Below are 22075 nucleotides of genomic sequence, written 5' to 3' on the forward strand. Positions count from 1 at the left end.
CACTGAAGCAAAATTGTTCATATAATTTGTTATGGCACCCTGTAGTGGATGCTGAACTGAGAAGTAAATTAGGAGGAATAATGTCCTTTGTTCTTTCGTGATTTTAGAGTATATAACCAAGTGATAGTTTACACAATTGTCTATACAACAAAGTGATTAATTTACACAACTGTGTGCACGTTGTGGGATTGCATCCTTGGCGGGGCCAGTAATCGAACAAATCCACAAGGGCTGTGAAGAGGGTTCGAACCTACGTCCACATAGGTTGTGGACATACAAGGGCCGTGGACAAGGAGCACGGCCTTTGTGGATTTGTTCATTTGATGCATCACGCTATTGTGATTTCTGTGTGTAAAGTCAGTAATCGACCTTGGATGGGGGGAGGGCCTCGACTTACGCCTAACATGTGTGAATACACTCTGGCTGCCTGTCCCACAACACAATGAATTATTATTAGGTTATATTAATAATAATGATGCTGATGTTGATGATGATAAAATCAGTAGGAGCCATGAGAAGGATTCGAATATATGCTTTGGGTACTGCAAAGGAAAAACCTTAGACCACTACACCACAAGGAAAAGCTTTGCAACCTGGTATATAACTGAATCCTCAAGGCTTCCTCAGAGCATAGGTTCGAATCCTCTCCACGGCTCCTACTGATTTTCTCATTGGTACATCACGTTAATGTGATTTCTTTGTTCAATAATAATAATTAGGGTTGGGGACAGGCAGCCAGTGTATATATATACATGCTAAGCTTATAACGAGATTCCTCCAAGGCTACTGACCCTCCCCAGGATGCAACTCCACGACCAGCTGACTAACTCCTGGGTACCAATTTACTGCTAGGTGAACAGATGTATTAGGTGATAGGAAACACACCCAACCATTTCTGTACCGCCTGAGATCACTTTCATGTGAATTGGTTGCCAGGTTTGTATGTTATGTATCTTTTAATTGCTCCTTATACAGCTGGAAGCATGGTACAATGTCATCATCAGCCAAAGCTCAAGTGCTGCAATACACAAAGAACAATTATCTAAAGGAAATTGATTTTTATGATTTTATATAAATCATATAAATCATTTTATCAAATATAATGTTTTATATAATTTTATATGTGATTTTTATGTGGCAAGGGTGGCACTAACAACCTGAGCTTCGACATTACAGAGACACTGTGTTACAGGCTGTATCCACAGATGTATTCCCCTGACGGTCACGCCCATGGCAGCACGTTGGACTGTCATCAACTTCAGTGCAACTCATAATACTTTATTATATATTAAGAATTTATTGTGCCAGGAATCTGTGAGCATCAGTGCTATAATGTGTTTATGTGTGGGTGTAGGAGGGAGGACAGTGTCGGGGTGTAGGAGCCGTGTGTGGGTGTACCGAAGGTGTCCGTTCTGCAACAACGGGGAGGCGGGAGTCCAGCAGGTGCTCCAGTCATGCCTCACCTTCCTTCCTCTCCCACTGCACCACCTATTCCAAGGTGAGATGTCAGTAAGAAAACAAAATTGGAATACCTTCTGCTGAAGATTTTTTGTGTTAATGAATCATTTCCTTTAGTACTTCAATTAAATTCACAAGAGGTTTAACAAGCATGATGATTGTTTTATCTAAATAAGAACTGTGTCGCACATCATGTACAAGGAGACAACTAAGGATGTGTTAGACTCTTAAGGAAAATGGAACTAGACATGTAATATTGACAAACAATACAGCGAAGATATAGCAATTACCTTTTGAAGACAAAACTCACCATATACTTACACGTGTCTGGACAGAAAGCTTGCAAGACTTCATGGGCAACAAGTTGAGAATAGTAACAGCAACGCCATATTTTCCCTACGTGGACTACACGCGGGTCAGCGACGCCCAAGGAACACCCGTCATCCTCACCGACTCCCTTGACGTCCGGCTCATCTACACCTTCGCTGCTAAACTCAACTTCACGTAAGTATCCAAATGTCGTGAACAGTATGTTCACTTGGATTAATGATTCCATAGATTCATACATTAGCAGAATAGACACACGTACATAAACTCTCACTCTAGCAGATCGGCTTGATATATCTTGATATTGATATTGATTGTCATTCTCAGAATCGACTTGATAATGGTCCAGGACGGACCTAAACGTCGTCGTCCCTTCACTTTCTAGTGTGCGGTTTGGTCAACATATTTCAGCCACGATATTGTGACTCCCAAGTTTTTGGGTTCTTGGATTAAAAAAAACAAGAGTTTTTTCTGTAGAAAAACTCTGAAAGGATTACTATGTCTCATTTCAATATTATATTCATATATTGTTGTGTTTATTGAGGCTTTAATCTTTCATCCTTATTCTCTGACCGTTTAATCTTATTATTCTAAGCTAAATCTATACTTGCTTCTGGGTAATTCTTTATCTGGATATATGGGGTCATATTCAGCTGTTGACATGTACCCTCCCTTTGTTTCTCCTAGTCAGTCTGGTGCTGTAAAAGGAACGAAACGTTCATCTTCCTTTCCAATGTCTTTGTGGATTTTCCGCATACAAATGATCAGTTTCGTGATCGTGTCTGGCTCAGACACGATCACTTTGCTGTATCTCAGCAACGCATGTGCGTTGCTGAGCCACAGCAACCTTCCCAGTCCCCCAGCCATTATTCCCCCCTCACCCGTTTCCTCGGCCTCCCAACCATTCCCCACTCCCCTGTCCCTTTGTCCTCCCCACCATTCCCCAATCTCCCATCCACTTGTCCCCATCATCCCAAACTCCAATGTCCCTCGTCCTTCCCCACCATTACCCCCTCCCTTGGCCCCTCGTCATCCCCACTATTCCCCACTTCCTCGTCCGATGCCTTTCCAAATGGTCTGATGTTCCCATCATAAAATTGGGAACATCAAGTGATCTGATGTTCCCATCACTGAAATATAAGAAAAACAATTAAAAAATGAAATGAAAATATGAAAAAAAAATAACTATACTCACGAAATGAACGGTGCGCTAAACAACACAGATTAATTCCGACGCAATTCACACAAAATAATTATATCAAAATAAAAATATATAAAAATATATGAAATTCAATTTATCTATGCAATCAGAAACATTGAAATGGAATTGTACATTTAGTATAGTTTTCAGTTGCATATTGTCCTGGGGACCATTCAGGCTTGTTCGCATTTGTGTTCCTCACGTGTGCCCCAAAGAATGAGGTGATTTGGTAAAATGCTATGCCCAAGATTACTATCCGAGTGCCGGCGGTGGGGTGGGTCAAATAGCCTCGGCTATCACCTCATTATGTCCGGTCGTGATGGTCAAGTGGATGGTCAATTCTTTTTTATTGTAGTTAAAATTAACGTAGATATATGACCGAACCTAACCAACCCTACCTAACCTAACCTAACCTATCTCTATAGGTTAGGTTAGGTTAGGTAGCCGAAAAAGTTAGGGTAGGTTTGGTTAGGTAGTCGAAAAACAATTAATTAAAACTTGGCTTATTAGGCAAATCGGGCCTTGCATAGTAGGCCGAGAAGTGCGTTCTGGCTACTAGGTACGACATATATATATATATATATATATATATATATATATATATATATATATATATATATATATATATATATATATATATATATATATATATATATATATATATACATATTGGTAGCAGTCTTTCCTGTAGACATATATTATTAAATATGACTGAAAAAGTAAGATTAATAATTCTAACACGAATTTTCTCGATCTTTCTTACGTTTCTTTTCACTGTTGGTGGTAATTCAAAAATTAATTCTCCAAAATTCATTTTTATTTATAGCCAAACCCTTCCACAGGTTCGATATCCACGAGGACAAGACCCGCAGCTGGGGGGTGGAGAGGAACGGTGTCTTCAGCGGCATGATTGGTCTCCTCCAGAGGGAGGAGAAGGACTTTTGTACCGTGACAGCTCCGACGGCAAGGCGCCTCAGGGCCGTGGAATATCTAAGGTGCTATCCGTCTGACCCATTCATAGTGACCTCACTCAAACCCAAGCTGCTTCCAAAATACCTCGCGCTGATCCGGCCATATAAAGGTACATATCCCTTAAAGGTGTGAGAGTTTTGAGTTGAGAATTTGTGGAATAAATTGAAATTGGTATGAGGAATTTTAGCTCGGAAAATTTCTAAGAACTTTCTTTATTCTTTAACCTTTATTCCTGTCGTGATATTCAACTAGGTCGCCTGAGGAAGGACTTGCTTAGCTAACACACCAGTGTAGTAACCAGCTCATTCCTCACTTTGGGACCATGTATGAACAATTGACTAGGCGCGAGCAAACGCCGAGACCCCAATGAAAATTGAAATCCCCCCCACTAGGCCGCCGACCTTCGCCAATCGCCGAAGCGAATCTAACGAGTAGGTCACGGGCTCTCACAACAATAATTTATTGTTGTGTGGTGCCGTATATTTGATCCAAAGCTCAGAAAATTAGTCTCAATTTTAGTCGAGTGTGAAGAACATTTGCATAACAATAATAATGTGTGGGGGTGTAACGAAAAGACAGTGTTAACCATAACAACTTAGTTTATTCAATAAAGTACTAACTACTACAACAAAACAAAAGAAATGTCAATGACGTTACTCGAAATCCTTCCTGTGACACTATCAATGACAGCTAGACACCAGCCCCTCGGACTGCATAATGAACTAACTCGAACATAAGTGTGACCACAGAGGAATCAATCAAGAAACAAGAACTAACAGATCTATAATCACAATTACAACAAATGACACAGTAGGTTCTGAAACACGTCTCCAGTAACCTCCTAACTGTTCCACGCCTCAGTGCAGTCTACTCCTGCAACAGCGGTTGCAATGCAATCAAATCAGTAGTCTTTCAATGACAACAATAACTAATGGGTTCACTGGCAACTCCAGCACCCTTCCACAAATTAATCCTTACGTTAACACTCCGTCCCACGGACGATCAACAATCAATAACAATTGATTTACGTTAATAACAAGGTAACATTTACGTTAAATTAACAACTCTTTCAACTGTCACTAGTAACGCGGAAATCAAACAACACTCTACCCGTCGAGCATTCAGTGAGAAAATCCCATTAATCCCTGTACTACCAGACAGCTGATTAATCTCTTTACTAGTTACGTTAATTTACGTTAATCGGTTACTAATCACTCAGCGATGGTAAACTCTGACTTACAATGTCCAAAGTGCTAAGAGAACGGTAATCACTCGTGATTACCTTTAGAGTAATTAATTACTATCCTCAAGATCAATAATTAAACAATTAAAATACGCAACCTTTCACACTGGCTCAGCAATTTACATTAAGGTATGAATTCCATCTAAGCCTTCCATACTCAGACCAATTCAGGCGACTAATAACAGTAATTAGCCCCACGTTTACGTTATTCTAAAATGACGCTACTCCTCCCACGAGTCAATCAAGTGCCGGTACTTCCGGGCAGATAACGACGTTACGTTAATGGAACAATGTAGCCTTCGTGTGAGTCGATCAAACAAGGATCGAGATTAATTACTTTGACTTCCTGAAACACCTTCAATTACCCGGCCCACTGACCGTTAATTACGACAGACAATACTCTAATTCTTATCTGGCTGATGGCTAGGCTCCTCGAGACTACCGTAGCTGCTTGCAGGAAAGCAAATTAACCCAAACGCATTCTACGTTACTCAAATTGTCAAAGAACAAATTCTCTTGAAGCAATGGGCGTTCCCTTGGTTACGTTATATTAATTGCCTCGCAATCACCTCACTGAATACTGGACTTCGATGTCCTACCAGATAACCAGGAGAATATATTTGTACCCAAGTACTCGTCTACAGCCGAGTTCACCCACGACAATGACAAATCACACTAACAAATCACAGTGATTTACGTTACAATCCGGTTGCAATGACAATACTGCAGAACCTAGTAAAATAACATACTGGACATGAACCCTCTAAGACACTGCCCCACAATGGCTTTACTGAACTGCAATCACATGCGGTGATTGCTCAACACTAGCAACAATCACCATCAAATAACAACCCCCTTTGCAATAGCACACACGGCAAGTACTCTAATTTCCAAATATTAGGATACTGCACACACTTACTTACTTACTGCTGCAAATGACCCCTAGAACATAGGTCAATATATATCAATCACCACACAGTAAATAACACAATAACACTGGGCACCGTGACACTACGATTATATATATATTTATATTTACTGCTGACACATGTAGCCAGCAGCTATCAAACGTTATTGGGAACACTAAGGAGAATCTCACACTCCTTAAATCACATGGGTGAGTGATTTATCGGTCACGCATGCCGATAAACACTCGAGAGTTACGTTACTCGACAGAGCGGGGGCGGTCTCTCTAGACAGCCTCGTCACTCACCAAAACTCACCAAAATTACGTTAATTAATACTGCAACCACAATATATATTTGTATAAATCACACTTGTCACGGCCCTGGGAACACTACAAAAAATTTAAGCCACACTGTGGCACACTCCACATAATCATTGCCAGGAATCACTGGCGTTACACATACCTGAGCGCTCAGTGTTGGAATTCCACACCTGCAAGACCACACATGGAAATGATATCACTCCGTCCCACGGACGATCAAAAATGACTACCACAATGAAATAATTAATTATTACATGGACATCCTCTCAGTCCTTGGCTAATCTATGTATCCTCTGTTCCCCGTGTGTACCCACACACACACACACACACTGTACGTCTGTGTACACCAGACTTAAGTCCCTCTGGACTGACAAGATGACAACACAGGTGATTAATCTCCTCGCCCACAATTCACTCCACCTGAACAGGTGCTGCGTGACAATGTGACGGAACACTTGACCTCGAATTCAAGCTTTAGAGACTACTAATCACCGAAATACACACATAGGTACTTACTCATTCACATTGCCGGCTTTACACACCATTCCCATACATCAGGCACCCTGCTATAGGTGGCTGGCTCGCTCCGGGTGGCGTAAGCGGTGGTAGTTCCTGACCGTAGTACTTATACGGAAAATTGGCGCACACTCGAACCCCTCCCACTCAACACGGCTGAGTTCGCACCCTCGACTCCCCGGTGAAGTGAAGCGTTCCTACCCAGGTGACGCGCACAACAATAGCGTCTCACACTAACATGGGAAATGGCCTTAACACTGACACGAATTTCCCCGTTCCCATCGACTGCTACAGAGCACTAGCAAGTCTAATCATCACTGGTATGGGATCTACGAGTCTGTTGCTGCTCGTATGCACATTCCCCCACGATCCCAGATCACTGTACCTCTACCCCTGCATACAATAATGTCTTAAACCCCTCCAAGCGACGACTTCGGCCGGATTCTGTGACGACCGATGTCGTAGGTGAAGCAGGAAGCATCAGCAAGTGAGTAGTCCAGCCACCACGATGCCCTATACTCCAATTTGGCCGAATTGAGTACAGGAAGCGTCCTGACAAGGTGGCGGCTGAGTTCAGAATGACGCTACACAACGGCTATCCCCGCGTCCTTCTCGAAACAACCAATGAGAGGAAGGCATACAGCGGCCTACCCCTCTCATCCAATCAGCGACGGTGTAGCATAGCCCCTAGGGCAGCTCCAAGATGGCCGACCAACATGGCGGCTCAAGATGTTTCTAAGATGGCGGCTGTCTCCATGACAACCACTCAAGTGGCCGGCGAGGGTGGGGCCCCACATGCTTCACCCCACGCCTGCGGCCTAGCCGTTCGCGCAAAGTTGTCTGGCCCCATGCCATACAATGAGATGATGCTATCAGCTCTAGCACTGTCCACAGACATGCCACCCCGGCCAGGGTAACATTTATGGACTGCTGATGACTGGAGCTCTCACATGAGCCCAAACACTAGAGGTTTCGGTTGCTGGTTACCAAACTTAAGTCCGCCCACTTAACAAGTGCACTTAACAAGTGTACTGGCTCCCACAGGCATAAGAGCACTATTGTAAGTGAGCTGGTGAACCATCCCCTCACAAAAGGACTTAATATATAAGATAATATCTCGTTGATTTTTTAGTCGACTTGAGAATGGTCCAGGACGGACCTAAACGTCGTCGTCCCTTCACCTTCCAGTGTGTGGTCTGGTCAACATACTTCAGCCACGTTATTGTGACTCATCGCCTGCATATCGTTGATGTTGAATTTACAACTTGATTAAATATTGTACTTATCTATCAGTATCTATTGGCGAGTGAGGTCAAATTCTCTCTATGCCTCATACTAGCTATGTTTTACCAGTTGGATAGTAATTTATCTATTGTGATGTTCGAGTTATTTATCAAATCTTGCCTTTAAGTTGTGAATAGAAATTTCTTTGTCAACTTTTTTCTTCAGTGTTAACCATTTGTTAACCAGGGGTGGCAGTGGGGGTTCTCTCGCCCTACTGTTTCTCAGTTTAAAGAGGCCATCCTTGTCCACCTTGTCTATTTCCTATGATATTTTGTATATAGTGATCATGTCCCCGTTGTTTATTCTACCCTCTAAGGTTATACTAAATCAATGTACTTTTTCAGGTTTCATTTTGAGCTTCAAACGTTGTAGATTCCATGCCAGTGTTGCATATTCAATGGGAGCGAATATTTGTGTTTGTGTAATCACCTAGTTGCAATTATATAGTTGTGCTTGCAGGGACGAGCATCAGCTCTTAAGCCCCATCAATGCATTTACTCTTTCCAGTCATTTTTCTTATCATATTTACATATAAAACAGTGTATCGTCCTGGCTTCGACATCTCATCTATTCAATTACATATAATTACGACTCTTATACTGAAAAAATCTTTCTGATATTTATGTGACTCGTCTGCTTCCAATTTCTAATTATGTCCTCTCTTTCTACTGTTTTTAATTTAAACATTGTTTTATAACTACCTTGTCAATCCTCTTAGTATCTTGTACGTCATTATCATGTCTGACCTATGCCATTATATTCCAAAGTAGTGAGGTCCGACTACCTCAGTTTTTCTTCATACCACAGTTCCTTTAGGTCATGAAAGAGCCATATTGAATATTTTTCGATTTAAAAAATGTTTCTTTAGTTGGGGGTTCCATGCTGGGGCAGCATCCTCAATAACAGGTCTGACAAAAGATGTATACAGCGCTCGGATGAGATCTTTATCAAAGTTCCAGAAGAATACTCGGGCGTTTGCCTCTCTGGTATATGTAGCTATCGTAATTGTCTTGATGTACTCTGTTGTTACGTCTCGAGTTATGTCCATTCCTAAGTCTGTTTCTCTTTCAGAAGTTGTTGCTGTTGCCTTCCCTTCATCTTGTACTGTATTTGAGGTCTTCTTGATTCAAATTCTGTCCTCAATACCTTGCATTTGTCAGCGTTAAAGTCTAGTAATAGCTTCTGAACCCATCCCTTGAGACTGTCTAGTTAATCATGGAAGGTCTGCAGTCTTCGTCAGTTCTGATTCGCGACTTTACCTCAGCATCTTCAGCAAATATGGATAAGAATGAGCCTACTTCCACTATTAGATCGTTTACATATATTAGAAACAGGGTGGGCTCTAATGCCGAATCTTGAGGTACTCAACTCATTACCCCCTCTATTCTGATTGCTCTCTTCTTACACTGACTTTTTATCTTCGTCCTGAAATGGGCTCCTTTACCCACTTTTGTAATTTTTCCGAATTAACCAGCCTCTTTTTAGTGTTTGCAAAAGAGTTGCTTGTGAGCAACTCACACACGCACACACACACACACACACACACACACACACACACACACACACACACACACACACACACTCACTCACTCACTCACTCACTCACTCACTCACTCACACACTCACTCACTCACTCACTCACTCACTCACTCACTCACTCACTCACTCACTCACTCACTCACTCACTCACCCACCCACTCACTCACCCACCCACTCACTCACCCACTCACCCACTCACTCACCCACTCACCCACTCACTCACTCACCCACTCACCCACTCACCCACTCACCCACTCACTCACCCACCCACTCACCCACCCACCCACTCACCCACCCACTCACTCACCCACTCACCCACTCACCCACTCACCCACTCACTCACCCACCCACTCACCCACCCACTCACCCACTCACCCACCCACTCACCCACTCACTCACCCACCCACTCACCCACTCACTCACCCACCCACTCACTCACTCACCCACCCACCCACTCACCCACCCACCCACCCACCCACTCACTCACTCACTCACTCACTCACCCACTCACCCACTCACTCACTCACTCACTCACTCACCCACTCACTCACTCACCCACTCACCCACTCACTCACTCACTCACTCACTCACTCACCCACTCACTCACTCACTCACCCACTCACTCACCCACTCACCCACTCACCCACTCACTCACTCACCCACTCACTCACTCACTCACTCACTCACTCACTCACTCACTCACTCACTCACCCACTCACCCACCCACACTCACTCACTCACCCACTCACTCACCCACTCACTCACTCACTCACTCACCCACTCACTCACCCACTCACCCACTCACTCACCCACCCACCCACTCACTCACCCACCCACTCACCCACTCACCCACTCACTCACCCACTCACCCACCCACCCACTCACTCACTCACCCACTCACCCACTCACCCACTCACTCACCCACTCACCCACCCACCCACTCACTCACCCACTCACCCACTCACCCACTCACTCACCCACCCACCCACTCACCCACCCACCCACCCACTCACTCACTCACTCACTCACCCACTCACTCACCCACTCACTCACCCACTCACTCATCCACTCACTCACCCACTCACCCACTCACTCACTCACTCACCCACACACTCACCCACCCACTCACTCACTCACTCACCCACTCACTCACCCACTCACTCACTCACTCACTCACTCACTCACTCACTCACTCACTCACTCACCCACTCACTCACTCACCCACTCACCCACTCACCCACTCACTCACTCACTCACTCACCCACTCACCCACTCACCCACCCACTCACTCACTCACTCACCCACTCACCCACTCACCCACTCACTCACCCACCCACCCACTCACCCACCCACCCACCCACTCACTCACTCACTCACCCACTCACTCACCCACTCACTCACCCACTCACTCACCCACTCACTCACCCACTCACCCACTCACTCACCCACTCACTCACCCACCCACTCACTCACTCACTCACCCACTCACTCACCCACTCACTCACTCACTCACTCACTCACTCACTCACTCACTCACTCACTCACTCACTCACTCACCCACTCACTCACCCACCCACTCACTCACTCACTCACCCACTCACTCACCCACCCACCCACTCACCCACCCACTCACCCACTCACTCACTCACTCACTCACTCACTCACTCACTCACTCACCCACTCACTCACCCACCCACTCACTCACTCACTCACCCACTCACTCACCCACTCACCCACTCACTCACTCACTCACCCACTCACTCACTCACTCACTCACTCACTCACTCACTCACTCACTCACTCACTCACTCACTCACTCACTCACTCACCCACCCACCCACTCACCCACCCACCTACCCACTCACTCACTCACTCACCCACTCACCCACCCACCCACCCACTCACTCACTCACTCACCCACTCACCCACTCACTCACCCACTCACTCACCCACTCACTCACTCACTCACTCACTCACTCACTCACTCACTCACTCACCCACTCACTCACCCACCCACTCACTCACTCACCCACTCACTCACCCACCCACCCACTCACCCACCCACTCACCCACCCACCCACTCACCCACTCACTCACTCACTCACTCACTCACTCACCCACCCACTCACTCACCCACTCACTCACCCACTCACCCACTCACTCACTCACTCACCCACTCACTCACTCACTCACTCACTCACTCACTCACCCACTCACTCACTCACCCACTCACTCACTCACCCACTCACCCACTCACTCACTCACTCACTCACTCACCCACTCACTCACTCACTCACCCACTCACCCACTCACCCACTCACTCACCCACTCACTCACCCACTCACCCACTCACTCACCCACTCACTCACCCACTCACTCACTCACTCACCCACTCACTCACCCACTCACTCACTCACTCACTCACTCACTCACTCACTCACTCACTCACTCACTCACTCACTCACCCACTCACTCACTCACTCACCCACTCACTCACCCACCCACTCACTCACTCACTCACCCACTCACTCACCCACCCACCCACTCACCCACCCACTCACCCACCCACTCACTCACTCACTCACTCACTCACTCACTCACTCACTCACTCACCCACTCACCCACCCACCCACCCACCCACCCACTCACTCACTCACCCACTCACTCACCCACTCACCCACTCACTCACTCACTCACTCACCCACTCACTCACTCACTCACCCACTCACCCACTCACTCACCCACCCACCCACTCACTCACCCACCCACTCACCCACTCACCCACTCACTCACCCACTCACCCACCCACCCACTCACTCACTCACCCACTCACCCACTCACTCACCCACTCACCCACCCACCCACCCACTCACTCACCCACTCACCCACTCACCCACTCACTCACCCACCCACCCACTCACCCACCCACCCACCCACTCACTCACTCACTCACTCACCCACTCACTCACCCACTCACTCACCCACTCACTCACCCACTCACTCACCCACTCACCCACTCACTCACTCACTCACCCACTCACTCACCCACCCACTCACTCACTCACTCACCCACTCACTCACCCACTCACTCACTCACTCACTCACTCACTCACTCACTCACCCACTCACTCACTCACCCACTCACCCACTCACCCACTCACTCACTCACCCACTCACCCACTCACCCACCCACTCACTCACTCACTCACCCACTCACCCACTCACCCACTCACTCACCCACCCACCCACTCACCCACCCACCCACCCACTCACTCACTCACTCACCCACTCACTCACCCACTCACTCACCCACTCACTCACTCACCCACTCACCCACTCACTCACCCACTCACTCACCCACCCACTCACTCACTCACTCACCCACTCACTCACCCACTCACTCACTCACTCACTCACTCACTCACTCACTCACCCACCCACTCACTCACTCACTCACCCACTCACTCACCCACCCACCCACTCACCCACCCACTCACCCACTCACTCACTCACTCACTCACTCACTCACCCACTCACTCACCCACCCACTCACTCACTCACTCACCCACTCACTCACCCACTCACCCACTCACTCACTCACTCACCCACTCACTCACTCACTCACTCACTCACTCACTCACTCACCCACCCACCCACTCACCCACCCACTCACTCACTCACTCACCCACTCACTCACCCACCCACTCACTCACTCACTCACCCACTCACTCACCCACTCACCCACTCACTCACTCACTCACCCACTCACTCACTCACTCACTCACTCACTCACTCACTCACTCACTCACTCACCCACCCACCCACTCACCCACCCACTCACTCACTCACTCACCAACCCACCCACCCACTCACTCACTCACTCACCCACTCACCCACTCACTCACCCACTCACTCACTCACTCACCCACCCACCCACTCACTCACTCACCCACTCACTCACCCACCCACCCACTCACCCACCCACTCACCCACCCACCCACTCACCCACTCACTCACTCACTCACTCACTCACTCACCCACTCACTCACTCACTCACTCACTCACCCACTCACTCACCCACCCACTCACTCACCCACTCACTCACCCACTCACCCACTCACTCACTCACTCACCCACTCACTCACTCACTCACCCACTCACTCACTCACTCACTCACTCACTCACCCACTCACTCACTCACTCACCCACTCACTCACTCACCCACCCACTCACTCACTCACTCACCCACTCACCCACTCACCCACTCACTCACCCACTCACTCACCCACTCACCCACTCACTCACCCACTCACCCACTCACTCACCCACTCACTCACTCACTCACTCACTCACTCACTCACTCACCCACTCACTCACTCACCCACTCACCCACTCACCCACTCACTCACCCACTCACCCACTCACCCACTCACTCACCCACTCACTCACTCACTCACCCACTCACCCACTCACCCACCCACTCACCCACTCACCCACCCACTCACTCACTCACTCACTCTCTCTCTCTCTCTCTCTCTCTCTCTCTCTCTCTCTCTCTCTCTCTCTCTCTCTCTCTCTCTCTCTCTCTCTCTCTCTCTCTCTCTCTCTCTCTCTCTCTGCTGTTAGTTTCTGTCTTCTTGTTATAAAGCTCTAATGTGTTGGTCAAGTAAGATTTTCCTTTGCTGAGTCTCTGGTGATTCTTGAAAACAAAATGCATATGTTCTGAATGATTTATGAGCTTTCTTTTAATTAGTCTCTTATATAAATCAGGAAATAATTCTTAGCAATACCCGTCTATAGTTCAGTGAGTCGTGTCTTCTTTATTTCTTGCATATAGGTACCACATTTGTTATTTTCCAAATGTCAGGAATTTCCCCCGAATTTTAGTGAGTTGAAGACTATAGCAAGTGGTCTGCAAAATGCTGCAGCTGCCTCTTTTTGAAATATACATTCCACAGCAGAGGGCCAAACACAGTACCCTGTGGTTTGTTGACACCAATTGAGTGGCTTTTGGATTCTGACCCATGGGGGACTACCCTTAGAGACCGTTCATGAAGGTAGACCTTGGTTTGATTTAAGACGGAGCCTGAGAAGCCTAGTGCTTGAAGCTTTACTTATAACCCAGAGTGCTAGAACTCATCCAAGACTCCAGCTGTGTCCAGGTGTTCCCAGATGCACGCTCTAGTCAACTACGCCACAGCATGGGAAATGATTATAAAATAGGGTACTACTGCACCCACAAGGATCCCGAGGCTTCCACTGAAGCCGAACCACGATTTCACACACTTCTCCCATGCACTCTAGCTCTGTCGTCCAGTAGCTCTACCTCTGATGCCCACCTTTCAATACGTAGAGAAATCACATTATCGTGGTATTTCAATGAATTGTCTGAAAATCCCGGTTCGGCTTCAGTGGAAACCTCGGAATCCTTGTGGACACTAGGTTGCAATTATTTTACCATTTCGTGGTGCAGTTGACTGAACCATGCATCTGGGAACACTCAACGCATAAGTTCGAACCCTCATAACGGTACCTGTGGATTTGTTCATTGATATATCTTGACAATGAGATTTCTATGTGAATCATGCTCACCTAGTTGTACTCACCTAGTTGTACTCGACTAGTTGTACTCACCTCGTTGTACTCACCTAGTTGTACTCGACTAGTTGTACTCACCTCGTTGTACTCACCTAGTTGTACTCGACTAGTTGTACTCACCTAGTTGTACTCACCAAGTTATACTCGACTAGTTGTACTCACCTAGTTGTACTCACCACGTGGTACTCGACTAGTTGTACTCACCTAGTTGTACTCGACTAGTTGTACTCACCTAGTTGTACTCACCAAGTTGTACTCATCTAGTTGTACTCGACTAGTTGTACTCACTTAGTTGTACTCACCTAGTTCTACTCACCTAGTTGTACTCGACTAGTTGTACTCGACTAGTTGTACTCACTTAGTTGTACTCACCTAGTTGTACTCACCTAGTTGTACTCACCTAGTTGTTCTCGACTAGTTGTACTCACCTAGTTGTACTCACCTAGTTTTACTCGACTAGTTGTACTCACTTAGTTGTACTCACCTAGTTGTACTCACCTAGTTGTACTCGACTAGTTGTACTCACTTAGTTGTACTCACCTAGTTGTACTAACCTAGTTGTACTCACCTAGTTGTACTCTCCTAGTTGTACTCACCTAGTTGTACTCTCCTAGTTGTACTCACCTAGTTGTACTTAGTTGTAATCACCTAGTTGTACTCGACTAGTTGTACCCACATAGTTGCACCCACCTAGTAGTAATCACCTAGTAGTATTCACCTAGTTGTACTCACCTAGTTGTACCCATTTAGTTGTACTCTCCTAGTTTTTTTGTACTCACCTAGTTGTACCTACCTAGTTGTCCTCACCTAGTTGTACTCAACTAGTTGTATTCATCTAGTTGTGCTCACCTAGTTGTACTCACCTAGTTGTACTCACCTAGTTGTACTCACCTAGTTGTACCTACCTAGTTGTACCCAACTGGTTGTACCCACATAGTTGTATCCACCTAACAGTATTCACCAATTTGTACCCACTTAGTTGTATTCACCTAGTTGTACGTAGCCAGTTTTACCCACGAAATTGTACTTATTTGTTTTTTCCTTCTATTTGTACCCACCTAGTTGTATCCACCTAGCTGCACTCACTTAGTTATACCCACCTAGTTGTACTCTCCTTGTTGTACCCACCTATTTAAACTCACCTAGTTGTATCCCCTTAGTTTTACTCACTTTTCCTCATAACTCAATCCCTTCAGCTCAGGAAGACGTCTCGTTGTATTTCTTTGGACCTTTTCAGGTTTCTCCTTGCTCTTGTCCTAAAGGTCCATGCTGGTGATGCATATTCAAGTGTTGGTCTCACCATCTCTGTATATAGCGCACCGAAACTGCTGTGTCCAAGTTCCTGTAGAATATACAGACGTTGGGCGGTATGCCATCTGCAGTTGTTGTTATTCTGGTAATGTGGATTTTTGGCATCAGGTTTCGGATTGTGACCACTTCCAAGCATTTCTAATTTTCCGATTGAAGAATCTGTCTTCTCTTGATTCCTTACTGATGATCTTCACACTCTTATTAAAATCCTCATAATTTTGCATTTGTCTGGGTTAAATTCTAATACCCATTTTTCAGACAACTTCCGGAATGCTCCCAAATTCGTAGGCAAAGCAGAACAATCTATCCCTGTTCTGACTCTTTTTTATTAGTTTTGCATCATCTGCAATCATTAGTATGAAAGCCAATTTCCTTTGTCAGGTCAATTACATATATTAAAAATAGGTAATGGCCCTAGAAGCGACCCTTGTGGTACGCCACCTGTAAACTCTCTCCACTCCAATGTCTCTTCTCTCACTGTAACCCTTTGTTTCTATCCTGAGAGATACTTTCTGTCCCACCTTAGGACTCTTCCAGATTCATATTCCTGTTTCTCTAGTTTGAGCTGTGGAAAATATGCATTATTCTATTATGTAATAGGTTATTTATAGCTTGTGTCATGAATTTTCCCATAGCAACAGCTCGCTGGACTAGCAGCCGTGACGTCACGACACTGTCATCAGGTGTACTTAAAATGATTTGTGTACTAAGAATAAATTGTTTACATAATATTGTATTATATATAAAATATATCTTAATTCAATTGTAAAGGTATTGCCCGAATTAGACGGGTATATTATCTACAAAGTAGTAAGTTAAAGTCATTAACCGACAGCCTCGCCCACTCAGAGTAGGAGGGATGAGGGATGTCATTATTTTCATTCCTTGGCGTCACCTCTCTGGTCACTGAGTTCCTCGATGCTCTGGTATTGGATGTATGACTATCAACAGTTTTCTGTGGGAAGTTTATGGTTTAATAAGAAGGGAACCATCAGTGGAGAGCGCCAAGCCATTACGACTATATAGCACTGGAAAAGGGTCAGGATAAGGATTTGGGATGGGGCGGGGGGAAGGAATGGCGCCCAACCACTTGGACGGTCGGGGATTGAACGCCGACCTGCATGAAGCGAGACCGTCGCTCTGCCGGGACGGCAGAGCGTCACTAAATCGGCCCAAGTGGATGGGCTGGTTTAATAAGAGCAGAAGAGTGTTTAGTGGTCCAATACGGAAAGCTGAACGGATAGACAATAATAAACTAATTGAGTAATGAATAAGATTCGCCAAACAGCCGGCAATATCACCTCGTTCCCTCGCAGCTTATGAGAGGAAACATGTTTGGTGCAGAAGTGAACACTAATTACAAACTATAGATACCAAAAATTTTCTTTCTAATGTCTCTATGGCTCATATGGGTTCTCAGTCTCCACCTGTGTAAGCTTGTGCATGTCCCCCCATGTACCCCCTACTATAAAAAGGTCGTTATCTACCTTATTAGTTCCTCAAAGAATCTTGTATATGGTAATCATGTGTCCGCAAACTTCTGTCTTCCAGCGACGTGTGGTTTAGTTCCTGCAATCACTCATCGTAGTTCTTACCTGCTCAGCTCAGGTACTAGTCTCGTGGCATACTTTTCAATCTTCTCCAATGTACTCTTGTGTTTGACTAGATATGGACTTTACGCTGGAGCTGCACACTTCAAGATTGGTCTGACACGTGGTATACAAGATTCTAAATGATTTCTTACACAAGTTTCAAAAGGTAGTTCTTATGTTGGCCAACCTGGCATATGCTGCTGATGATATCCTGTTGTGGACATCAGGGAACAGGTCTGGCGGGATATCAATCCCCAAGATCTATCTACATGATTCATGAAGCATTTCATCTCCCAGAAGGTATCTTGTATCTGACTTCCTTCTCCCTCCACTCTTCCTTCTCAACACATTCTCATGCTCTCAAGTAGTGGTCAAGGCGGTGTCCATCACTCTCACTACAGATTCTACAACTCCGCTGCTCAGCTGTTGTTTCCATTCAGAATCCCCATGGATATTTGTATCCAAAACGGATTCTTGCTATTACTGATTCTCTCCTATGGCCACCTCCTCTTCATCCATAATGATTGGGATTGCCAGTTGCAACCATATTGTACCATCGTACAGATTCACTGATTTGTTCTTCTATCCTCCTTTCCCCAGTTACCTTTTCACGATGATATTACCTGACAATACCTTTAATTTGTAGAAGTCTTGGGTATGAAGTATTCAATATGGTCTCCTTCAGCACTTTCAGCAGCCAACACATCTACTCGTTCATTTCCACAGATTCCAACATGGAAAGAGATCCACAGAAATTAAGACGACTGTTCCCTGGTTGACTAGTACCCTCAGAGCTCTCTTGATTTCAGCAACTAATGCAAGATTTTCTGCCCGATTTTTACTAAGGCTTTGTAGTGCTGCTTGTGAATCAGTGCAGATCACTGCACCATTATTGTTTCGTTCAAGGAATCATAATGCCATTACAATGGCAGATTGCTCTGTTTACGGTGAAGAGGCATAGATCTCAATACGTGCTTTTTCCTTCATTTCCGCACTGAAAGGTATTATTCATAATTACAGTGTATGCTGCACCAGCCCTGCCATTGACCACGATTAGATGATCCATCAGTGTATATTTATTCTAATTCATTTCAAGCTTCTTTATAATTTTTCTCATGATACCTGTGACTCTAAAGTTGATAAGACTTGTGACGGAACGCCGGTATCTCATTTATTGAGAGGTGGAACTATACTGCCTGGGAGAGGGAACGACTCCCAGAGAGGTGGAACTATACTGCCTGGGAGAGGGAACGACTCCCAGAGAGGTGGAACTATACTGCCTGGGAGAGGGAACGACTCCCAGAGAGGTGGTACTATACTGCCTGGGAGAGGGAACGACTCCCAGAGAGGTGGTACTATACTGCCTGGGAGAGAGAGAATGGCTCCCAGAGAGGTGGAACGAGACCATTTGGCAGGTGACATAAGATACCTCCCCTGGTGAACCAGGCTGACCACAGCATCGGTCAAGTGGGATCAGGAGCGCTGATTGGCGGTAGATTCCTCGCCTCAGTGTCTCGCTTAGTGTGCTTCGAGGATTGATTCCACTCAATAATCACCAAACCACCGTCCGACTTGTTCGAGGCGATTTCATCCTTTAAGTCACAGTGTGTTCTGAAAAGTAGTTGCACAAGATTAAATTGACATGCAATAACAATCAAACAACTCCAATGACGTAGTCAATTCTCATTAGTGTGAAACACATACTCATGTAATACAAGTTGTTATTTTCAGAATCATTAATAATTGCCCATGATGCTACATAAAACGCTACGGTGATATTATCTGTAATTCATTTCCTCTAATTGTCGAATGACATTATATTCGTAAAGTTACACATACGTATGTAACACGTACGTCACCTGTCACGTCCAGGGGAGGTGTGGGTGGCGGTGGTGGTGAGCGTGGTGGTGTGGAGCGTCACCCTGTGGCTGCTGCAGCAGGTCTGGCAGTGGGTGGTGGGCGGAGAGCGTCGGGTGGACCTGGTCACCTCCCTCCTCTACGGCTATGGCGCGCTCATGCAGAACCTGCCCTCAGACCCCACCGTCAGCACCTCTGGCAGGGTAGGAAGAAGTTTTGAGCGTAAATTACTATATTTACATGCTATTATTTAGTGATTATGGGAGCACTTGGTATTCGTCCAGCACCTGGGTCACACTTCCCATAGGTGACACAGTTGCAAATCTGTGATCTCCTTTGTTACATTTAATTAATGTGCTGCTATTTGTGTTATACTAATTCTGGGGAGCAGCAGATGACATCCCTTTTTATGTAATCTGGATAACAGCAGCTGAATGGCATATCAACCTGCTACAGCTTTGTTCCGATCGGCTCAGAGACCCTCGGTTCGTGGGGAAAATGTGCATTGAAGAAACTTTTTTCTCTCTGATCTTTTGTAGCGCCGATTAATTTGTCCCCCAATTCCTGCATTACCCTCCTGAGGAGTTGGGCATGGCCTGGGCATTCTGTGTGGGTAGGCTGTGTGTTGATGGGCGGCTGGGTCAGGCGCAGGTAGCGGTTTGGGGGTAGATGGCAGGCGGGCTGTGCTGGGGGTAGGGGTAATGGAGGCGGCACATGTGAACGAACTAGACTAACACAAGGGAGGCCACCATAACACTTTTGCCACACTTTCAACACTCGGAGTAATCACTAGTGCACTTGGTTCATAACACTACACTCGCCGAATTTGATTGGGAACGCATTAACACCCGACTAATATCACTGTCTGCGAGAGCTAAGCTGCTGGACGCAGCAACAAGAAACTTCTTAGCCAGCATATCAAGGGACCGACAAGAATGAGAGGGGAGGATGAACCAGCTATGCTTGATCTTATATTTACCCTTAATGCGTGGCATATAAGGGAGGTTAAGATGAAAGCACCCTTAAGAATAAGTGGTCACAGTGTATTGATCTTTGAGTACTTGGTAGAGCTAGGACTTATCTCCCCCCAAAAAGAACTAGAAACAAAAGACTGGCATACCGAAAGGTGAATTATGAGGGGATGAGAAGTTTCGTAAGGGATATACCATGGGACACAGATCTCAGAGCTACGTCGGTACAAGACATGATGGACTATGTCACCCAAAAGTGTCAGGAGGCAGTAAACAGGTTTATCCTGGCCCAAAGGGAAAAATCCGAGAAGCAAAAGAAGAATCCATGGTTTAACAGGGCATGTATGGAAGCATAGGTACTGAACAAAAGGGCGTGGAGGAACTTCCGAAATAACAGAACACCAGAAGCAGAGAGAGATACAAGAGAACCAGGAATGAGTATGTTAGTGTGAGAAGAGAAGCAGAGAAAAATTATGACAATGATATAGCAAGCAAAGCCAAGATCGATCCAAAGCTACTCCACAGTCACATCAGGAGGAAAACCTCAGTGAAAGAACAGGTAATGAAACTTAGAACAGGCGAGGACAGGTATACAGAGAATGACAAACAGGTGTGTGTGGAACTCAACAAGAGGTTCCAGGAGGTCTTCACAATAGAACATGGTGAGGTCACTGCACTAGGAGAGGGGGCAGTTAACCAGGCGGCCTTGGAAGGGTTCGAAATTACGAGAGATGAGGTAAAGAGACACCTGTTGGATCTGGATGTGAGAAAGGCTGTTGGTCCAGACAGGATCTCACCATAGGTATTGAAAGAGTGTGCAGAGGTACTCTGCTTGCCACTCTCCATAGTGTATAGTAGGTCACTGGAGACGGGAGACCTACCAGAAATATGGAAGGCGACTAATGTGATCCCAATATACAAAATGGGTGACAGACAAGAGGCACTGAACTACAGGCCAGTGTCTTTAACTTGAATACC

The 22075-nt window shown here is 45.9% G+C and overlaps 1 protein-coding gene across 1 annotated transcript in view; it reads left to right on the forward strand.

Annotated features, from left to right (window-relative positions):
• Positions 1–20032, forward strand: part of LOC123774156 (uncharacterized) — a 63457-nt gene extending 43425 nt beyond the window's left edge. The window contains exons 4-7 of the mRNA XM_069312767.1: positions 1355–1498; positions 1794–1962; positions 3829–4067; positions 20001–20032. Coding sequence (XP_069168868.1) covers positions 1355–1498; positions 1794–1962; positions 3829–4067; positions 20001–20032 — 584 coding nt within the window. The remainder of the gene's footprint in view (positions 1–1354; positions 1499–1793; positions 1963–3828; positions 4068–20000) is intronic.
• The last annotated feature ends 2043 nt before the right edge of the window (positions 20033–22075 follow it).

Source organism: Procambarus clarkii, chromosome 73, assembly GCF_040958095.1.
Source record: "Procambarus clarkii isolate CNS0578487 chromosome 73, FALCON_Pclarkii_2.0, whole genome shotgun sequence".
Classification (NCBI taxonomy): domain Eukaryota; kingdom Metazoa; phylum Arthropoda; class Malacostraca; order Decapoda; family Cambaridae; genus Procambarus; species Procambarus clarkii.